The sequence below is a fragment of the Salvelinus sp. IW2-2015 genome, linkage group LG7, assembly GCF_002910315.2.
Source record: "Salvelinus sp. IW2-2015 linkage group LG7, ASM291031v2, whole genome shotgun sequence".
Lineage (NCBI taxonomy): Eukaryota > Metazoa > Chordata > Actinopteri > Salmoniformes > Salmonidae > Salvelinus > Salvelinus sp. IW2-2015.
The window spans coordinates 24,252,773-24,275,857 of record NC_036847.1 but is presented as its reverse complement, the minus strand read 5'-3'; the positions used below and the strand labels follow the sequence as shown (position 1 = coordinate 24,275,857).

General features: G+C 44.0%; 2 protein-coding genes across 3 annotated transcripts in view; both read right to left on the bottom strand.

The window, feature by feature from the left end:
• Positions 1–404: 404 nt before the first annotated feature.
• Positions 405–4,660, bottom strand: LOC111966662 (protein FAM110A-like). The gene is made up of 2 exons (XM_023991520.2): positions 4,377–4,660; positions 405–2,873 (listed from the first exon to the last, which is right to left on the bottom strand). Exon 2 carries the CDS (start codon positions 2,671–2,673, stop codon positions 1,414–1,416), a length of 1,260 nt encoding a protein of 419 aa, XP_023847288.1. The 5' UTR covers positions 2,674–2,873; positions 4,377–4,660; the 3' UTR covers positions 405–1,413.
• Positions 4,661–7,875: 3,215 nt separating this feature from the next.
• LOC111966651 (prickle-like protein 2) overlaps positions 7,876–23,085 on the bottom strand; it is a 41,472-nt gene continuing 26,262 nt past the window's right edge. The window contains exons 3-11 of one of the 2 annotated variants that reach the window (XM_023991505.3): positions 15,974–16,157; positions 15,187–15,300; positions 14,794–14,931; positions 14,372–14,575; positions 11,833–12,019; positions 10,790–11,128; positions 10,217–10,525; positions 9,565–9,948; positions 7,876–9,475 (exon numbers count right to left, since the gene is read on the bottom strand). In XM_023991505.3, the coding sequence (XP_023847273.1) occupies positions 9,006–9,475; positions 9,565–9,948; positions 10,217–10,525; positions 10,790–11,128; positions 11,833–12,019; positions 14,372–14,575; positions 14,794–14,931; positions 15,187–15,300; positions 15,974–16,157 (2,329 nt within the window). In that variant the 3' untranslated portion in view covers positions 7,876–9,005. The remainder of the gene's footprint in view (positions 9,476–9,564; positions 9,949–10,216; positions 10,526–10,789; positions 11,129–11,832; positions 12,020–14,371; positions 14,576–14,793; positions 14,932–15,186; positions 15,301–15,973; positions 16,158–23,085) is intronic. The other variant, XM_023991506.3, reaches the window with a different exon arrangement.

Sequence of the window (23,085 nt, the reverse complement as noted above, 5' to 3'; positions counted from 1 at the left end):
CTTGCACTGCATTCTGATGGAAGATCATCAAAGGTAAGAGAAATTTATGATGTTATTTCGTATTTTTGTGGAATATGTTGGCTCCAACATGGCGGAGAATGGCTGGGCGCTGTCTCAAATTATTGCATGCTGTACTTTGTACTAAAGTTATTTTTTAAATCTAACACAGCGGTTGCATTAAGAACCAGTGTATCTTTCATTTGCTGTACAACATGTATTTTTTAGCAAAGTGTATGATGAGTTTTTTGGTTAGATTACGTGACTGTCCAAAATTTCTCCGGACAATTTGGTGCATTTTGCGCCATATTCACAATGTAAAACCAGGATTTGTAGCTATAAATATGCACATTTTCGAACAAAACATAAATATATTGTATAACATGATGTTATAAGACTGTCATCTGATGAAGTTGTTCAAAGGTTAGTGATTCATTTTATCTCTATTTCTGGGTTTTGTGAAAGCTATTTTTGCGGTGAAAAAATTGCGTTGTGTTTGGCTATTGTGGTGAGCTAACATAAATATATATTGTGTTTTCGCTGTAAAACATTTTAAAAATCGGAAATGTTGGCTGGATTCACAAGATGTTTATCTTTCATTTGCTGTATTGGACTAGTGATTTCATGAAATTATATTATATGACATCCCCGTGGCGCTATGCTAGTCAGCTTTTTTGATGAGGATGATCCCGGATCCGGGAGGGGGGTCGGTAGAGTTTTAAGCCAGATATGAAGTGCTAAAAGCCTGCTGAACCTTTCACAGTCGAGACTCAGCGATGGCACGGGGCCAGATATAATCGGCTGCTTTTCAGAGCCTTTTAGGGTGTTGATCAGCKCAATAAAATCCTGTTTCATTATCTCTGATTTACCATTTTTGATATAATTTGTTCCCACATGCACTACAACAGCAGCCGCTCTTGGCTGGGAACAAATAAATCCTGTGATATCTTTCACCGTAGCCCCCAGGTAGCACAGGGTTTTAGCTCCAGGAACTAAGATGTGCTTCACCATGGAACTACCAATGATAATGGCTGGAGGAAGGTGAGTAGCCTTGGACGTCAGGCCTTTTCTGAGCCTCCTTGAGGACCGATGGGAGATGAGGTACAGAGGATCCACATCATCAATAGAAGCGTCATTCACCAAACACTGCTGCTTTGCGCTGGATGAAACAGGTGTTAGTACCAAGTACCATGCAATAAATAATTTGCACAAATGATGTCCAACACTGTATCAAACTGCATTGACAGACAGTTTCCTTCACTATTAGTCCAGATCAGTCCCTTCCTTTCATTTTCATTAGTTGGTTTATACCGGCAGTCACACTTCTCCTGCTTTTTTCTCTGTACAGGAATTGTGTTTAAAGTGCACCTCCATGTTTTTCTCCCCTGCCTCTATTTACACCAGTCTCTCATGGCCCTACATGTTGGTGCTCCTGGCACTATCCTTGGATGTGCGGATACCATAAAGCCACTTGATAACTCTGGCGTTCCTCTCAATTACTGAGACGCCATAGGGTGCCGGCTCTGCAGCCCCACCTTCCTCTTCACCCTCCTGGCCTGCACACTCTGACCCAGGAGCGCTGGCACTGCGGATCTGTGCAAGGGAGGCGATGTCTGAGCCTGGCCCCTTCAGCACCTGCATCTCCGAAGTGTCCAAACCACACAGGTTGAAGAAGCGCTCCAGCTCAGTACTGGCCCGGGAGTAACGGTCACTCATGTCAGATTTGGAGCGGTTCAGAGAGGGACGTTTCCTGGAACTACCGGACGATAAGCAGGTGACCGACGGGGAGGGCGGGAGTATGGGGGGGTTGGCTGGGAGCTGGACGGGGCTAGACTGGGAGGTGCGGTTTGGGGTGTGGTTTTGTGGTGGAGGGGCTGGGACAGGTTTAGGAGACGCAGGGCCTGGTGCATAGGTAGTTCGGGGGTGGAAGAGACGCAGAGGTGACATTGCGTTGTGGATCTGGGTGTGTGGATGCAGAGCCATGGGCTGCAATGGAACGCGCATCTGCTGCTGTGCTCTAAGGGGCGTCCTCACTGGTGTGGTGTGGTGGGGTTGGGGTATGACGTCCACTCTACGTATGGTCACTGCAGTAGGAGACCCTGTAGGACTTAGTGGGCCAGAGGCATTTACCCTTACTTTGACTGGGGTGGACCACTCAGGACAGAGGGTCTGGATACTCTCAGCAGCCCCTGACCCAGCCCCAGCAGAGATTGGAGAGGGACAGGGAGAGTTGGTAGTGGGGCAGTCAGGGGCCTGACTACTCTCCACTGGGTCCATGGTTGGGGAGGTAGGGGGAGTTTCAGCCTCACCCACCCCGTTGATCAGGTTACTCAGGTGCTTCAGGTCCAGTGGGGAACTCCCTTGCTGGGTGAAGTCAGGGCGAGGCAGTTGGGCCTTACGGGTGGGCCGCAGGGCAGGGGACATCAGAGGCTTGCGCATGATAGGTGGAGGCACTTTGATTGGCTGTTGCTTAAAGAGGGCCACCTGGTTCTTAATATATTTAGCCTTGTCTGCTGCCAGTCTCTCCACTGCACTCTGCCTGGGCTCAGCTGCTTCCAATGTTCTTGGTTGGAGGAGGCGGCGGTTGGGCATGAGAAGGCGGTTGGGCGTTCCAGCAGCAGCAGCCCTCACTGCCACCGGCTGTCTCAGGCCAGGCTGGAGGGTCTCCACAGGCATGCTGCAGGTGGGCTTGTTTGTCCTTGACTCCTGTCTTTATCCTGCTTTCTTTGGCCACCCAAAGTCAAAATTATTCAGATGTCTTCACTCCAGGATTATACTGTCCCCAAAGGCTGACAGGATTTTGCTTGTGGCTGATATGATTCCGTCTTCTTCCAGTTCCCATAAGGGTGTCACTTGAACCCTGGTGCCCTAAAGTCCTGGATGTCCAGCAGAAAAAGGAAACAGCATCACATCAGATAGCAACTTACACACCATCAGATAACTGTCATCAGAGGGACAGCATACAGGCAAGCAATCAATATAAATACCAAATATACCTACCCAGTTACCTCAAAGACAGAGGGAACCCCTCTCTGCCAGATCATTTACCTTCTACAGAGATACTACCCCTATGGCATTGATACTTCAACTCACACAAATCACTTTAAAGTGCTGTGGTTGACTCAGGGATATTATAAGTCAACAGTAATGGCCCCAACCGCTGTACTCACAAAACCCCAGGATGCAGTCAATGACAACACAGAATGTTATACATCTCCACAGCTGTCAACAAACTATTGTTTGGAGAAATACTCACAACAGCTGGTAGAGGGGAACAATGCATGTCACCTTTAAATAACGATTCCCAGTTGCTAGGGCGTTGTGCTGGGCTTCCTCTAGACCAGTGTTCCCCAACTCCAGTCCTTGAGTGTACCCTACAACACACATTTTTGTTGTAGCCCTAGACAAGCATACCTGATTCAACTTGTCAACTAATCATCAAGTCCTCAGTGAGTTGAATCAGGTGTTTGTCTGGGGCTACAACAAAAATGTGTGCTGTACTAGAGGACTGGAGTTGGGAAACACCGCTCTAGACCGCAGACCCCGCAATAGAAGTCTTCAGTATCTCTGAAACCATACCACTTGATCCACCCCTCTAGAAGTTGACTGTAGTTATCATCAATTCATTTCTGAACATTTGTTTTGCTTAGAAGAACACAAATCATGTATTATTTTTGTCTGCACCAGTAAATGTATTGAAGATCGGTGACCACAACAACATAAACATTAACTTGGGTCAGACAAAGGATTCCATTAATGTGGCACTTCTGGGGAACAAGAAGTTAAGATTGTAGGCCTACTATTCACTTCTAAAGATGTTCCTATTGTGTGGTGTCATGCGCTGTTGGTAGATAAAGCGCAAAGATATGAATGTTAAACCAGTAATCTGTGCTTTATGAAAGTGTTTAAGACACTGGTCTAATAGTCTGTATCTGACAGACATTCTGAACAACATGTTTCTCATTCCACCTAGAGCCATGCCAATCCCCTACTGAGGTTAGAGCTGTCTCACTACACTCTCTTACCTGCATGTCCTTTATCTCTTCATCAATGTCGCTCCTCCTCTCCCTCACACACTCCTACTGTACACACAGTACAATTTATCAGTCAATGAGGGCAGAGGACATTCTGTTTTATTAGGCTAAGTTCTCAGAATACAGTAATACTGAACACACAGAGGTATGTAAAGTGGTATGTAAAACAAAACAAAAACTGATCCTTCTCCTTCAACCCAGTGTCAAGTGTCAGCTTCTTCTATTTAGGAAGAAAAAAAAATACACGTAACACTGAAAGGATCTCTCACATTCACACACCCAAGGCTTATAGATTAATTGTCCTTAATTCCAAATAAGGCATTGGTTACTTGGACACACACATACCTTTAGAATGGAAGTAAAATCTTACAGGTCCCCAACAGAACTCTAGGCCTCTCCACAGCTCAGCACGCCACAGAGGATACAAACTGCAGAATTCTACTGCAGAGACAGAATGGAAGGGAGCAACAGACCAGCCAAACCTGTCAGACAGCTCACATGCTCCTCCTTCTCCTTCCCCTACCTGACTACTACTTCTTCTTCTATGGTATTATGGCGGTCTGAAAACATACGTTAAAGGTGCATGCCGCCACCTTCTGTGTGGGCTGTGTGTCTGCCTACTGTTCTGGAAGAAAACAATGTGCCCTGCCAACTAACTAACTAACCCTACACCCATTAAAACCTCACCACTATTCCACTACTTTGGCTCTATCTGATCCTACACCAGGCTGGCAGGATGGGACACTATTGCTCAACACACCTTCTGCTGTAAAATCTTGTACACCCAAGTACTTCTCTGCAGCTGCCACCACAACATATATTTTCTGTGATTTTACATTCCATTTCTGCGGTACAGTTGATAACCATGGCTAATAATGCTAAGAAGCTAACCTTACTGAAGAACATGTTATTCCTATCACTCTCTATTTGCCTCGGGCTACTCACAGGTAAGTCTTAGGATCCCTCGCCCTGGACCCATCTTCCTCTACTACTCTCTTCACTGCCTCAGCATATGACACTTTCTGTACTACTCTCACCCTAGCAACCTCGACATACCTTTCTCTCACCGGACACTTCTGATCTTCAGGACCATAGGTACCCCTACAGTTAACACACAACATTTCCCACCGATACCACACATTCCTTTGTCTCATGCCCTCCTGCACACTTTTCCCATCTAGGACTCTCCACACTGTTGCAACATTACCATAAGTTTGGCACCTAAAACACAGTAATGGGGTTGGAACAAAAGCTCACACGAGAACTGACAAATCCTAACTTGACATAGTCGGGTAAAGACTGCATCAAAACTCAGGAGGACAGACAGTGGGTGTGTTCGAGCGGTAAGCCTAACAAAGCCTACTGTAGACGAAAGTCGGCGAGTGAAGTCGGGGGAGGTTAATCTGCGACAGCCGAAAGTTGGACACTGTAGTGGTTCTCCAACAGCAAGGCTCAGATCAACATGGCAGTGTTAACATAGCTGCTATTGTTTCGAAAAGTTTGTCTGTATAAATGTCGAAATAAACCTTTCTGTACTTCCATATCACACACTCACAAACTGGACACATAACGTGTACAATTCATTGGTTAGAGAGAGGTCTCAAATATCACTTTTCATTTGTATCCTGAATCAAAGCAAAGTTGGTTCCTGTTTCAGTCATGTATTTGAAAAAAGTTGACAAATAGTGCCTCCCACAATGCAAGTGATGGCTGCATGGTGCAGTTGGTGAGAAGCAACTGCAGTGACTTGGTGACTTCCTAAAAAACTGCATGACCTTTTGATCACATGATTTTTGTAAAGTTCATGCAGTCGTCATGTAGTTACAAGTCGGACAATTTTTATAACCATAATGCAACACACTTTGAAAGGCGATGACCAATGATAGTCAACGACTTGACAAAAGTAATTTGCTCGAACGCGCTCAGTGGCCGTGTTTCGAAAGCATCAAAACGACTGATCTACAAATTACCTTGCATCATAAATAACTTATCATTTGTAGATCAGTCAGTCACAATTTACCCATGATACATTGCGGTTTTGATCCTCTCTAACAAGGCCAGTGTCTTTTCTGTTTCACCACGCTCTCCACCGGGTCTGCGTCATCCCACCTGGCTGCTCTGAGCAAATTACTCCTACATAAGGAAGTAGACTTGCTTCTTCTGTCATGTGATAATATCAGTTTCCTATTCTCTAATGATTTCAGTAATCAGAAAGATTTTTTTATATGAAATGAGAACAAAGTTTTTTTTAAATAGATGTATTTCCCCTATTACAGAATTTACAGAATCGGTAATTTCCTCATAAATTCTGAAAAGTGACAGTTTGATTGAAGTATTTTATATATATTTTTTAAACATAGAAAAACAGGAACCAGCACCAAAGAGTACAAAAATAATAACTGGACAAAAAAAAATCTACCCTTTACCTTAACAACAGCTTTGCACATTCTTGGAATTCTCTCAACCAGCTTCACCTGGAATGCTTTTCCAACAGTCTTGAAAGTTCCAACATATGCTGAGCACTTGTTGGCTGCTTTTCCTTCACTCTGCGGTCCAACTCATCCCAAACCATCTCAATTGGGTTGAGGTCGGGTGATTGTGGAGGCCAGGTCATCTGATGCAGCACTCTCCTTGGTCAAATAGCCCTTACACAGCCTGTTGGTGTGTTTTGGGTCATTGTCTTGTTGAAAAACAAATTATAGTCCCTCTAAGCACAAAACAGATGGGATGGAGTATCGCTGCAGAATGATGTGGTAGCCATGCTGAATTCTAAATAAATCACTGACAGTGTCACCAGCAAAGCACCCCCACACCATCACACCTCCTCATCCATGCTTCACGGTTGGAACCACACAAGCAGAGATCATCCGTTCACCTACTCTGCTTCTCACAAAGACACGACGGTTCGAACCAAAAACTCAAATTTGGACTCATCAGACCAAAGGACAGATTTCCACTGGTCTAATGTCCATTACTCGTGTTTCTTGGCTCAAGCAAGTCTCTTTTTCTTATTGGTGTCCTTTAGTAGTGGTTTCTTTGCAGCAATTCGACCATGAAGGCCTGATTCACGCAGTCTCCTCTGAACAGTTGATGTTGAGATGTGTCTGTTACTTGAACTCTGTGAAGCATTTATTTGGGCTGCAATCTGAGGTGCCCGTTAACTCTAATGAACTTATCCTCTGCAGCAGAGGTAAATCTCGGTCTTCCTTTCCTGTGGTAATCCTCATGTGAGACAGTTTCATCATAGCGCTTGATGGTTTTTGCAACTGAACATGAATAAACTTTCAAAGTTCTTGTAGTTTTTCAGATTGACTGACCTTCATGTCTTAAAGTAATGAGACTGTCGTTTCTCTTATTTGAACTGTTCTTTCCATAATATGGACTTGGTCTTTTACCAAATAGGGCTGTCTTCTGTATACCACCCCTACCTTGTCACAACACAACTGATTGGCTCAAATGCATTAAGGAAAGAAATTCCACAAATGTACTTTTAACAAGGCACACCTGTTAATTGAAATGCATTCCAGGTGACTGCCTCATGAAGCTGGTTGCGATAATGCCAAAAGTGTGCAAAGCTTTCATCAAGGCAAAGGGTGGCTACTTTGAAGAATCTCCAATATAAAATATATTTGGATTTGTTTAACTCTTTTTTTGGTTACTACATGATTCCATGTGTTATTTCATAGTTTTGATGTATTCACTATTATTCTACAATGTAGGAAATAGTACAAATAAAGAAAAACCCTGGAATGAGTAGGTGTGTCCAAACTTTTGACTGGTACTGTACATGTTGCACTATTTCCTCTTTTGAACATATCATACACTTACATAGGGAGGCTTTACGTCAAAATGGAAACAAAGTTTACTTTACACAGACACACATGAACATACACACCATTCACAGCCCAGGTTATTGTGTACAGATAGCCTTTGAATCTCACTGTGTGGGCCTGACATTCTTAATTTTGGTACTCACTGCTCTCCCAGAGTATTTAACCAACTATTTGGTGATTCATAACTGTGTAACATTGCATATAACACCAAAGACAAAACCAGTAGGCTACAAAAACATTTGAAAAAAGTCAATCTTAGTTTATATCGGATTGGCTTGGTGGAAGAATGTGGTTGAGAACAACTGTCACCACATTCTTTGCTGAAGAACTCTGTGTGGAAACTGTGAGAGAGGGCCAAATGCCCATGAAGACTCAGTTACTGGGCTCCCGAGTGGCGCATTGGTCTAAGGCACTGCATCTCAGTGCAAGAGGCACAACTACAGTCCCTGGTTCAAATTCAGGCTTTACCACATCCGGCCGTGTTTGGGAGTCCCATAGGCTGGCGCACAATTGGCCCAGTGTCGCCAGGGTAGGCCGTCATTGTAAATAATAATTTGTTCTTAACCGACTTGCCTAGTTAAATAAAGGTTCAATTTAAAATGTTTAAACTACAAAGAAAGGTAGACTCTGAGAAGGAATCCTCAAATCCTTACTGTATGGTCAGTAAGAATAACTTCCCACAATAAATGCATACATGTTTATACTGGAATGAGAGTTCTCTCTCCACAAATTCACTTGAATAATATAATGCAAAGTGAATTTCCTGCCTTTTTGGAGTAAATCCTTTGCTTGTTCTAATGCTGTAACATGCACTACAGGCCCACAGTGATGTTTCCTTACAGAAGCATACAGACTTCCCAAATGGATGCAAGTTTCATTTTACTGTGCAAAAACGTGCCCGAAACAATATACAAATATAAAACGCATAAAAAAATATTTTAAATCATATTCTGAACACTAATATGTGATACGTCATAGTACAGTAGTTTACTCCATCTTTGAATAAGTCTGCTGCATAGGAGTATTGTGTTCAAAGTATCCCAAAGGAATACCAACATATTACAGATTTATTTTTGTGATATTGAACATTGGCTTGCTTGTTGAATAAGAATAATTTTCACTGGGTCTGTGAGGGTCAAAGTTAGGAGATTGCACAGTTTGTGTCTTTGTCCTTTGCGCCAAGGCTATTTGCTCTCCTCTTCCTCCTTCTCAGGCTGTTCCTCAAACCCCTGTCCTTCACTCCTTTCGTCTCTCCATCCCCCTCTCCGTCCACCGACGGGGGCCTTCGGGTTAGCTGGGGGGGCAAGGGGATGGGCTGCCCCAAGAAGTAACCCTCTTCCTCTGATTCTGAGGAGGAGGAGCAGGTTGAGCAGGAGTCCTCGTGTTTGTTGTACTGGGCTGGCTGGAGGGTGAGTGACAGGGGCTCTGTGGTGCCAGGGGAAGAGAGGGAAGCACTCTCCCGCTGTCCTCTCCATTCTAGAGCATCCAGACGGGGCCGATCAGGCAGAGAGTGACGGAAGCGTGTCTCTGTGCCTAGGTGGAGAATGGAGTCGGAGGCCACACGGCCGCGGTTCCACCCCCGCCGTAAACTACGATGTTGGTATGAACCATCTGTGAGGGGACACAAAAAAAAAGAGACACAGTTGGCAGTTGTGATGAAAAGAAAAAAATTACAGAAAAAATAAAGAAAGTGGTCTTACCCAGTAGGTCCATTTGAGGTGGAATGCCCTTTTCCATATGTAACCTGCGCCCAAAACCTCCATCCTCTTCCTCCCTCTCCACCTGTTCTTCTTCCTTTTCTCCTTTCTCCTCATCTTCTCCTTTCTCCTCATCTTCTTCTTCTTCTTCCTCCTCATTCACAGAGTAGCTGCAGCTGATTGGCTCTCGGAAGCTGACCCTGGCTGTCCCACTGCGAAATGATTGGGGACTATGGTCAGGGGAGCTTGGTTCTGGTTGGTGCAGATTTGGCTTGGTCATCAAATCACGAGACTTGGTGGGTAGAGGGGCTGGGAGGGGCGGCGGGTCAGCAGGACTGGGGTGGTTTAGTGATGCAGGTAAGGAGGAATTCCTCGGGGGAGGAAACACTGGGAAGAAGGAGAGATAACAAATAAAATACCTCAATCTATAAAAAGGCAAAGGATTCAATTACTGTTCAATCAACTCACAATAACAGGAGATGAGAAAGATTTGGAAACGGATTTATAGAATACTACCGCAACTATTGCATCTAACAGAGCTCTACAGTTAACTGTTTCATTCTGAACACAATGCTTTAGCTTAAGACCCACATTTATTATGCATGTAATTGCCTTGAAGTAGCACTTTGTAGAACAATTCACCAATGTGTAATACCTTTCGTAACTTGACTACTCTTCTCCACCCAGTTCCCACAGTCCTTTGCAGTAGAAGTTCCTCTACTGAAACTGGTGAGGGGGTGTCCAGCGTAGCCGTTGGGCTCTCCTAAAAACTCCAGACTACTGCCTGGATGCTTGTCACAGTCTCCAGTGTGCAAACTGTTGAGAGATTGGTCGACAGGCCAAGATGGTGCCCAGCCATTGGMTAAGCGACAGTGGGGAAGTGGAGAGTAGGACCTTCTGAGGTTACGATGACCGTTGGGTGGTGGGGAGACTCCATTTGGAACRTCAGTAGAGATGTGAACACCTGGGAAACAGAGATGAAATGAAGATAAAACACACCTTGCTTGAATAGAAAAGGCTACGTAATCTTTGGCAATTTCTAAATGGTATTGTTTTGATAATTTGATCAAAGTCGCTTTGGATAAAATAACCTGCTAAATTACTCAAATTATTACTTCATTTCAATTTCATTCCCTGCAGGCTATGTTATGTTTGTATGTGTATGAGTATTACAAGGCTCAGGCATGACCTACATAACATGTAAATGCCATCTGCAGTATAACGCTACCTTTATTTTCCTGTGCAGCATGAACACAGTCTTTTCCTGGGACAACAGGGATGTTGGCTCCCTCTGGTGGTTGCTGTGGGGAGCAGCGCTGCGACTGTTGGATCTTCTCTGCAGTCTCACAGTGTCTGTGCTGCGGAGGCCGGCTCTGGAGGGCAGAGTCACACGAGTCTGAGTTATCTGGGTCCTCTCCCAGGGAGCAGGGCCTGGAGCAGAAGATAAGGCCCCCACGCGGGAGGAAGGGCCGCCCCAGCAGGGGGAGCCGACAGCGGGCACAGCAGAAACACGACTCGGCTGCATGCCAGTGCTGGCCCTCATAGGTCATCTGACCCTGGTCTATACCTGGAAGACAAAGAGAGGCTCTAAGGAAGTTGTCTCTATGCGAGTGTGTATATTTCTCTGTGTGAGTGAGCATATGTTTCTGTCTGTGCAGCACACGTGTATATTGTTTTTTATGTGTACAGATGGCATATCTTAAATTTGATCATCCTGTTGTTGCATGAAGTTTCCTGCACAGCAGGAAATGCTAACTTGTAGTGTATTCAAGGTTTAAAAAGGCTTCTAAAGGTTGTCATTTCCTTTTTAAAATGTCAGACAAAAAATATGTATCAACCACTACAAAATGTATAGTCCACAACAAATGTTTTCCTGCTTTAGTAAACTGGCTCATATTAAGATCCTACATCTGTATGTGTGTAAACACTGAGTATACCAAACATTCTTAATATTGAGTTTCACCCCCCCCCCACCCCCCCTTTTGCCTTCCGAACAGCCTCAATTTTGTCTCGCCCATTCACCCTCAATGACACACATACACAATCCATGTCTCAATTGTCTCAAGGCTTAAAAATCCTTCTTTAAACCGACTCTTCCCACTTCATCTACAATGATTGAAGTGGATTTAACAAGTGACATCAATAAGGGATCATAACTTTCACCTGGATTCATCTGGTCAGTCTATGTCATGGAAAGAGGTGTTCTTAATGTTTTGTATACTCAGTGTATGCTTCCCTTTGTGGAAACATGGACCTGTGTAATTGCAGTACCTATGTGTTCCCCACAGGTGTCACAGTACTCTGCATAGAAGGACTCATAGCAGGAGCAGCAGTACGGCCGGCTCTCTCTCATGATGTACCGCTGCCCTCCCAACGCTGCCTCACACTCAAAACAACAGAAATGCTTCATGTGCCAGTGTCGGCCCTCTGCCTCCGTACACTCATCTGCTAGAATGATCTGCATTTCAGGGAGAGACGGAGTGAAGAAGAAAGAATGTGGGTCAACAAATCATATCTCAAGAAAATACTTCTGGTTGTTGAAAGACTGTCATTCCTCTGGCAAACAGGTTTTCCCAGGGTGTCCGTGTGACAGGGCCAATGGTGTGTCCTCTAAGGACTTCCCACTGGGCACACACTGGTTGAATCTTCATTGTTTCTACGTCATTTCAATTAAATTACGTTGAAACCAACATGGAATAGATGTTGAATTGACGTCTGTGCCCAGTAGGTTGTGAAGGTCAGTCATGACTAGGGCTGTTGCGGTGACCGTATTACCACCACACCGGTGGTCACGAGTCATGAAGGTTAGGTTTAGTCCCTGTAATTATGCTTTTACAAGCTCTGATGCTGCTGATGGTCATTAGTAGCCTACCAAACTTGCTAACTGCCTGGGACTCAGCACTCTATAGTCCCTCTAATTATTCTGACATCAATGCAAATGTATTCAAAAATCAAATCAAACACTTAATGAGAGCCCGTGAGCTCATGTTGCTCAACATTTCAATAGGCCATGCAATTGCGTGACAAAACAGAGTGATGGCCTCAATTAAAAAGAGGATCAGCTTTCTATAGGCTAGGCCTACTATATTTATTTCTCAACTTTTCTAAAATTAAGCACATTGCTTATATTTACAACAGAAGTATAGTCTGCCTGGCTGGCATGAAAATAAACCACGGGGAAAAGCGTCCTCCATTCGCTATTTAAGTGCATAGATGACATTTATTTTTTTCCSCTGCCCCTGTTTCGATACAGGTGCATGATAAATGGTCCATTCTAAATCAAAACAAATTTCACACATATATTTAGTATATGTAAAGACAAGATTAAATCAAGAATAGTTTGATGGGTGACAATATTAGCCTATCACTTGTGAATGATATATTATCATTCGTGGATGTTGCCCAGCATAAGAAACAATGCCTTTTTTTGCGACTTTTTCAAATCAGGCCTATATGTTTGATAAGATTTGTATCACAACTTCATAAAATAAAATTAAGCACATTAATCAGCTTTACAAGGGGTGTATTGCCTAACTGGTTACATAAGCAGCACGTGAGTTTCAAGTTTGGGGAAGTATATTTTCACCATACAAATGCACCTTTATAATAAAAGCATTACATGCATAATTGCATTTGCAGGCACTTTTGATAATGGTGTTTTCAGCTAATGGAACATTTGCACTTATAGCCTACTACCATGTGCGCATTGCTGTGCCTATAATGTGAAGAAATAGCCTAATAGTTTATCAACATTTTAAGCTAAACGTTCTGATCTGTTGCTTCAGCCACATTGCGTAAAAAAGGTTTTTTKAATCTAGTGGTTGTATTAACTTGGGATCTACCGCATCCCACAACTGTCCCAGACTATGTTTAGAATATTTATTTCTCGCACAGAATAGGTGGACCTTTGTACTATGATGATGTAGGCTAGTGCTTTTGCTGTTCGTTAGGCCTACGCATCTTGTTGGCTAACAAAAAGTAAATGTGGACAGTTCTTCCAACATCTTCCATATGCACCTCGGAAGAACGCGTGCAGTTGCGTCCCCGATGCGTCTGTCTTCACTTATAGCCTGTGACAAAGACCCGATCACGTGATGGAGTGCGCGCCACTCAGAGGGCACAACGCAAAAGGCATGGATTTTTTTTAGAGTGCATTACGGCCAGACAAAGGGGATGCCGCCGGGAAATTCTAGGCATTATCAAGTGCTTTTATCAAGTGCTTATCAAATTGCGAATGTTTGATTGATGTTGTGTACAGCCTGCGCAAAAAACTAAGTAGAGCTTATGCCTTTCAAGGTACTTTTTTCAAATCATCATTAGAGTCGCATCATGCAGCCTGTATTGAAAATCAAAACATATAGCCCAACGTTTGTAGAACAACTAAAGTTACATTAATAACTCTAAATGAAGCATATAGTAATAAAAAATTTCGTTATATTTCGTTAACACAGAATAGCCGCACTCCCTCAAATCGTTTGGAGAAAATATTTATATTTTATTCCGATTTGTTCAATTGTATTCTTCATACTATAAAATTATGTTTGACAATCCTGGTCTACAGGCACGTAAATCAAAGAAAGAAGACATACTCTCCCAGCCCAGAGTAAGAGTACACATCTCCTCATAAGAGTCAGTGTTAGAACTGGACAGGGCAGATAGCATGTATAAACAGACAGTGGATCCACAGTTTAGAGAGCTTTGTGGATAGGACAGACAGCGGTTAAACAGTATGGAGAAATTTGTGGACTGGACARGGCAGGTCAGAGTGTATGAGCCAGTGCGGAGAGATTTGCGTTGTAGACACAGTCACCTCATCACAGGCCTGGCAGCGTGGTTTCATTCTCTCAGCGTGGTGCCGGCCGCAGTAGATCTGTCCGTCCTGGTAGAAGTAGATGAGGTCTACCAGCAGCTCAGTGCACGAGGCACACTGGAAACACTGAGGGTGCCAACAGCTACCGTGCCCCGCTCGGCTGGCAAACACTGCAATGTCCCCACCATAGATCTGTCTGCCACACTGAAACACAGAGAGAGAAAGAAAGAGAGCGAGAGAAAGTGAGAGACAAAACAACAGGTAAACAAAATGCAAATGTGCTTGAGGGAGTACAGAGAATACATACACTAAATACCAAGAAATTCCCTAATTCCTCGTCTCCATCTCCCCAATCCCTCACTTTCAATGTTTCCGTCCCACCCTAGTCTCCCCCCTGATCCCCCACCCCCAGCAGTGTCTACCTGTTGGCAGATGGCTCCGGTCATGGTGACAGGGAACAGTCTGACCATGCCTCTGCCCAGGTTCTCCCTCTTCCTCTGCTGACTGAACAGACAAAGCTCCTTCTTCTCCTCCTCATCCAGATGGTTACAGTACTGATGCTGGAAACACAAAACACATACAGTTATAATGCTGACTCAGACAAGCAGAACAGTAGTGAGGAACAACACAAACCAACTAAATTACAGCCCAGAAGCTAGGAAAACCAACATTTCACACAGAGTTCCAGTCTAGTATTAGAGAACAGTTACAATGCTGAGTCAGACAAGCATCCCAGCAGAAAACAATTATATTACAGCCCAGGGGCGTTAGGTCACCAAAACCTCACACAGAGTTACAGTATTAGTGACCGTTACCTCACTGTCGTGGGCTGGTAGCTGGTGAAGGAGCTGTTTGATGCGGTACCTCTCTCCTGAGCTGTTAGCATAGGGCACTCTGTCCTCCGGGATACAGCTGAAATACTGATACACCTGGATTAAAAAACAAGAATGTTCAGACACACACACTCCAAGGATGTTTTTGACCCTGTGTGTTGAAGTTTAAACATACACTGAGTACAAAACATTAATGACTCCTGCTTTTTCCATGACAGAGTGACCAGGTGAATCCAGGTGAAAACTATGATCCCTTAATGATGTCACTTGTTAAATCTACTTCAAATCAGGTTAAAGAAGCCTTGAGACAATTGAGACATGGATTGTGAATGTGCCATTCAGTGGGTGAATGGGCAAGACAAAATATTTAATTGCCTTTGAAAGGGGTATGGTAGTAGGTGCCAGGTGCACCAGTTTGTGTCAAGAACTACAACGCTGCTGGGTTTGTTAAGCTCAACAGTTTCCCATGTGTATCAAGAATGGTCCTCCACCCAAAGGACATCCAGCCAACTTGACACAACTGTGGGAAGCATTGGAGTCAACATGCGCCAGCATCCCTGTAGAATGCTTTCGACATCTTGTAGAGCCCATGCCCTGACGAACTGAGGCTGTTCTGAAGGCAAAAGTGGGGGGTGCAACTCAATATTAGGAAGTTGTTCTTAATGTTTTGTACACTCATTGTATATGCTGAGTGTTAATGTATGCATGTATGTGAGAGAGTGCGTGCATTAATGTATGTATGTGAAGCATTCTCTGTACTGGTTCTGACCTGTTCAGGCTTGAGTCCAGGTGGGACCCAGGCGTACTCCTCGGATGCACAGCCCGAGTCGTCATCAGAGATGGAGTGTCTTTGGAAGTCTGAAACCAGCTTCATCATCATCCTCTCCAGCTGGCCCGGCACCGCCCGCACTGCATGCTCCTCACGCACACACTTACAGTGCACACAAATCTTTCTGTGGAGAGAAAAAGAGGCCATTGGGTTCAATACATGGCAACTCAGAGTATTGCACAGATGCAACACCAACCAAACAGAAGGCTAGGACTGAACAGTTGGCAACAGTGTGACTAAGTTTTTTTTTTTTTTACACATCTAATAATCTAATCATAAAAACACGCCATTGATTGCCAACTCAAAAACCCATACTGTCTGTAGTCAAGTATTGCATGGCAGGAACATAATTTGCGTTGGAGACATGAAGTAATTAGCCAGCCCACAAACATTATTGAGCTTGACTCAATATGACTCCCTACATTACAATTACTAACACAACAAACAGGTGTTCATCCAAGGAGAGGCATGTCACCAACTCCGATACAGTCAAATATACACTGAACAATCAGAGGCTAAAACAAGCATGGAGTAAAACTGCAAACTGACACGCACACGCATTCAGTCTAACAGTGACACGGTTGGATACACACACAACTGGATGAGGAAGCTGACCATTCTCTGAATACCTGCTGAAGGAGACCCCAGCCCATTGAACTCAATATTAGGACGGTGTTCTTAATGTTTTGTACACTCATAGGTTAGACAGTTTTGATTGGACAGTGTTTTTCTTCTTCCGTTTCTTACCACGGAGCTACCGTACACTGAATGTTTGGACTTCTGTTATGAAGCCAGAGCATGAGTGAGTCATATTTCACTGTTAGTTTTACAAAAATAATTCTACATTTTCAGTTATAAAACTGATGATTGTTTATTTTTGATTAAAAGGTATTGATGATGGGTGTACCTTTTGCTTCATGCGTTGTAAACTCAGCAAAAAAAGAAACGTCCTCTCACTGTCAACTGCGTTTATTTTCAGCAAACTTAACATGTGTAAATATTTATATGAACATAACAAGATTCAACAACTGACACAAACTGAACAAGTTCCACAGATATGTGACTAACAGAAATGGAATAACGTGTCCCTGAACAAAGGGGGGTCAAAATCAAAAGTAACAGTCAGTATCTGGTGTGGCCACCAGCTGCATTAAGTACTGCAGTGCATCTGCTCCTCATGGACTGCACCAGATTTTCCAGTTCTTGCTGTGAGATGTTACCCCACTCTTTCACCACGGCACCTGCAAGTTCCCAGACATTTCTGGTGGTGAATGGCCCTAGCCCTCACCCTCCGATCCAACAGGTCCCAGACGTGCTCAATGGGATTGAGATCTGGGCTCTTCGCTGGCCATGGTAGAACCCGGACATTCCTGTCTTCTAGGAAATCACGCACAGAACGAGCAGTATGGCTGGTGGCATTGTCATATTGGAGGGTCATGTCAGGATGAGCCTGCAGGAAGGGTACCACATGAGGGAGGAGGATGTCTTCCCTGTAACGCACAGCGTTAAGATTGCCTGCAATGACAACAAGCTCAGTCTGATGATGCTGTGACACACCGCCCCAGACCATGACGGACCCTCCACCTCGATCCCGCTCCAGAGTACAGGCCTCGGTGTAACGCTCATTCCTTCGACGATAAACGCGAATCCGACCATCACCCCTGGAGAGATAAAACCGCGAGTTGTCAGTGAAGAGCACTTTTTGCCTGTCCTGTCTGGTCCAGTGAAGGTGGGTTTGTGCACAAAGGCGACATTGTTGCCAGTGATGTCTGGTGAGGACCTGCAAGCCCTCAGTCCAGCCTCTCTCAGCCTATTGCGGACAGTCTGAGCACTGATGGAGGGATTGTGCGTTCCTGGTGTAACTCGGGCATTTGTTTGTTGCCATCCTGTACCTGTCCCGCAGGTGCGATGTTCGGATGTACCGATCCCGTGCAGGTGTTGTTACACGTGGTCTGCCACTGCGAGGACGATCAGCTGTCCGTCCTGTCTCCCTGTAGCGCTGTCTTAGGCGTCTCACAGTACGGACATTGCAATTTATTGCCCTGGCCACATCTGCAGTCCTCATGCCTCCTTGCAGCATGCCTAAGGCACGTTCACGCAGATGAGCAGGAACCCTTTCTTTTGGTGTTTTTCAGAGTCAGTAGAAAGGCCTCTTTAGTGTCCTACGTTTTCATAACTGTGACCTTAATTGCCGACCGTCTGTAAGCTGTTAGTGTCTGAACGACCGTTCCACAGGTGCATGTTCATTAATTGTTTATGGTTCATTGAACAAGCATGGGAAACAGTGTTTAAACCCTTTACAATGAAGATCTGTGAAGTTATTTGGATTTTTATGAATTATCTTTGAAAGACAGGGTCCTGAAAAGGGGACGTTTCTTTTTTTGCCGAGTTTAGTATCATCCGCATATAGATGAAGTTTACCATTTGTAAACAGATTGACCAATGGTGTTTATATAAATAGTGAAGAGAACAGGTCCCAAAATCGAACCGTGGTACACATTTATGCACTTCAAGAAATTTCGGACTTGAGCCTGAGTTCTGAGTCCTTTCACTAAAATAATCATGAAACCATAAACAGGCGTCAGAGCTCAGGCCTATCGAGGACAACTTATTCAATAAAATAGCATGATCAACAGTATCAAAAGCTTTGGACAGGTCCACATACAAAGCAGCACATTTCATTTTAGTGTCTAAAGTATTGACAAGATCATTAACAACTAAAGTGGTTGGAGTAATATTGTCAAGACCAGGTCTAAACCCTGACTGGTTTACATTCAAAATACATTTCTCAGATAAAAGAGCAAAGTTGTACATTTACCAAGGATTCAATAATCTTAAAGAGACAAGGAAGCCTTGAAATGGGCTGATAATGATTAAGATCACTAATGTTACTATCCTCACCATTATGGAGTGGCAGCACAAGAGCTGATTTCTATCATTTTTTAATATTTCCCGATAACAATGTTAAATAAAAAATGTGGGGTATTGAGCCAGCTATGATGGGCTCTGCAGTTTTCGAGAATTTGGCAGGGTTCTTACAATCAGAGAGTGGTTACATAATAATCCATTTGTTTTTAAACAATGGTTCCTCAGTTGCTTAAAAGCTTGCCAGGCCAGGCCTACACCTGTGTTCCTGGCCTTGACCCAAGCATCATCTCTTTTATGAATGACTTAMAGATAGTATCTAAAACATTTTGGCAAGGGAAATGGATTTCACCTCTACCCTGTCTGTCAACTCTGAYCTCATGATAACCCTCAATATTAATATCAGAGTCGAGAATGTCCAGAAAGTTTCAGTCAATACCAGAATGTCCGAATTCATTTGCATAGCCCAGATCTTAATGTAATTCAGTTCAGGAAGTAAGCGCCTAATGTTCAGATGCATCAACCCAAGTCCGTTACAATTTCTGAAGTCACATGGAAATTCCAACTCAAACAAGCAAGTATGTTCAATAGGCGGTTGCGGGCCCTGTCTGATGGTTGATATTGATTTAGTTGGTTTGGCTATAAGATTGCATAGAACTAGACCATTAGTCTATCCCTATTAGTAAAGAGGAAGAAATTGGAATTACCTTTCCAAGGTTAGCATCATAGGGCCTGAGGCCACAGCCAATGTCAATATGAGGAACTCTCAGAGTAACCAATGATGGAATGTTATAAACTGACTTACATGGGCTTTGATTGCTATTGTGCAACAGCCCAAGCCCTCTAAGTGATTTGAAACCCGAGGGGGTATTCAAGTTTATGGTATTCACATTTGAACTTTAAGCACTGGGTGAGCAGACCACAGTGGGCTCCCCTTTTGAGCTAACAATAGCAGATCTAAGAGTGGAATTCAATCGAATGGGTACAAAATTACAACTGACAACATCCCTGGCAGTATAGACAACAGTACGAAGATAACGCTTAGAGAGGATGGGCGGTTTTACCCGAGTGGGGCTTGGTCTGTCTCCGAGTCAATATCTTAACACAGCTTTAAAATGTGACGAGAGAGTCCGGGCTCCTACCGTAGATGGTTTGAGTGGAGTCCATCATCCCTGTATAGCATCTTTTGTTTCCAAAAAGTTTAAAAAAATTGTCAATAAAAGTTATGCCAACAGAATGGCAGTAGACTTTAAGCCAGATATGAAGTGCTAAAAGCCTGCTGAACCTTTCACAGTCGAGACTCAGCGATGGCACGGGGCCAGATATAATCGGCTGCTTTTCAGAGCCTTTTAGGGTGTTGATCAGCKCAATAAAATCCTGTTTCATTATCTCTGATTTACCATTTTTGATATMATTTGTTCCCACATGCACTACAACAGCAGCCRCTCTTGGCTGGGAACAAATAAATCCTGTGATATCTTTCACCGTAGCCCCCAGGTAGCACAGGGTTTTAGCTCCAGGAACTAAGATGTGCTTCACCATGGAACTACCAATGATAATGGCTGGAGGAAGTAGTAGTACTAGTAGTGACAGTAGTGCTTGGCAAGCGGGAGCAAAGGGCACTGTGTCCCAGTGTTGTTACCATTCATGCCCACCCCATTGAGTAGTAGACTGTATGTATATATCAAGGTGACATCTAGATGGTTAATATTAGTTATTTCTTGTGTAGGCTGCTATCCTGACCTGGCTATGTCATATGGCTGTGAGCTACACTAGTTCATTTAGCAGACAAGATCATTTTATTGTATAAAGAATACAATTGAATATAGCTGAATAAAACAGAAAATATATTTTCTCCAAACAATTTGAGGGAGTGTGCACATGTAGCTATTGTTTTGATAATGCCTCGAATTTCCCGGTAGCATCCCCATTGTGTGGACGTAATGCCCCCTAAAAAAATCCATGCTTTTTGCGGCCATTGGCCGTTGTGCCCTTGGGCTGAATATAATAATTAGAATTCCCTTCTCCTGGCTGCATGCTCCGAAGCACCTCTCACCCACACGGCTCTCTCAGATAGCTACATTTTTATTAGCCAATGCAGTCACATGATTGGGTCTTCCTCACAGGCTGAAGACAGACACATCAGGGACGCAACTGCGCACGTCCATATCCAATTCCGGGGTGCATATTGAAGATATTGGAAGAACTGTCCACATTTACATTTCATCAGCCAACACCATTCTCAAAAGTGACCGAAAATGTAATTATGTATGTATTGCTTTTATTATAAAGGTGCATTTGTATGGTGAAAATGATCTTCCCCAAACTTGGGTATGATACTACAAGCTTGTCACAACTGTATTTGGGGAGTTTCTCCCATTCTTCTCTGYAGATCCTCTCAAGCCCTGTTAGGTTGGATGGGGAGCGTCKCTGCACAGCTGTTTTCAGGTCTCTCCASAGATGTTCGATCGGGTTYAAGTCCGGGCTCTGGCTGGACCACTCTAGGAAATTCAGAGACTTGTCCCGAAGCCACTCCTGCGTTGTCTTGTCTATGTGCTTAGGGTCCTTGTCCTGTTGGAAGGTGAACCTTCGCTCCAGTCTGAGGTCCTGAGTGCTCTGGAGCAGGTTTTCATCAAGGACCTTTCTGTACTTTGCTTCGTTCATCTTTCCCTCAATCCTGACTAGTCTCGCAGTCCATGCTGCTGAAAAACATCCCCACATCATGATGCTGCCACCACCATGCTTCACCGTATGGATTGTGCCAGGTTTCCTCCAGACGTGACGCTTGGCATTCAGGCCAAATAGTTCAATCTTGGTTTCATCAGACCAGAGAATCTTGTTTCTCATGGTCTGAGAGTCCTTTAGGTGCCTTTTGGCAAACTCCAAGTGGGCTGTCATGTGCCTTTTACTGAGTGGCTTCCGTCTGGCCACTCTACCATAAAGGCCTGACTGGTGGAGTGCTGCAGAGATGGTTGTCCTTCTGAAAGATTCTTCCATCTCCACAGAGGAACTCTGGAGCTCTGTCAGAGGGACCATTGGTTTCTTGGTCACCTCCCTGAGGTTTGGCCGGCCAGCTCTAGGAATCTTGGTGTCCTTTCTACTCCCTGACCAAGGCCCTTCTACTCCGATTGCTCAGTTTGGCCTTCACTCAGTACTTTGTTGAGGCACCTTTGGTAGTGATTACAGCCTTGAGTCTTCTTGGGTATGACGCTAAAAGCTTAGCACACCTGTATTTGGGGAGTTTCTCCCATTCTTCTCTGCAGATTCTTCATGTGCTTTTTACTGAGGAGTGGCTTCTGTCTGGCCACTTTACCATAAAGGCCTGATTGGTGGAGTGCTGCAGAGATGGTTGCCCTTCTGGAATTTTTTYCCCATCCCCACAGAGGAACTCTGAAGCTTTGTCAAAGTGACCATCGTGTTCTTGGTCACCTCCCTGACCAAGGCCCTTCTCCCCTGTTTGCTCAGTTTGGCCAGGCGGCCAGCTCTAGGAAGAGTCTTGGTGGTTCCAAACTTCTTCCATTTAAGAATGATGGAGGCCACTGTGTTCTTGGSGACCTTCAATGCTGCAGACATTTTTCGGTACCCTTCCCTAGATCCGTGCCTCGACACAATCCTGCCTCAGAGCTCTACGGACAATTCCGTCGATCTCATGGCTTGGGTTTTGCTTTGACATGCACTGTCAACTGTGGGACCTTATATAGACAGGTGTGTGCCTTTCCAAATCATGTCCAATCAAGTTGTAGAAACATCTCAAGGATGATCAATGGAAACAGGATGCACCTGAACTAAATGTTGAGTCTGATAGCAAAGGGTCTGAATACTTATGGAAATAAGGTATTTTTTTACAAGAAATTTGAAAAACCTGTTTTTGCTTTGTCATTATGGGGTATTGTGTGTAGATTGATGAGGAAAACAATTMATTTCATTAATTTAAGAATAAGGCTGTAATGTAACAAAATGTGGAAAAGGGGTCTGAATACTTTCTGAATGCACTGTATGTGTGAAATTTGTTCTGATTTAGATTGTACCTGTCTCGAAAAAGGGTCAGGGGGAAAAAATACATGTCATCTATGCACTTAAATAGYGAATGGAGTACCCTTTTCCCGTGGTTCATTTTCATGCCAGCCAGGTAGGCTATACTCCTCGTGTAAAAAGAAGCAATGTGCTTAATATTAGGAAAGTTGGGA

Excerpts from the sequence above, each read along its gene's own strand:
- LOC111966662 (XM_023991520.2), bottom strand. The coding sequence starts at position 2,673 with ATGCCTGTGGAGACCCTCCAGCCTGGCCTGAGACAGCCGGTGGCAGTG.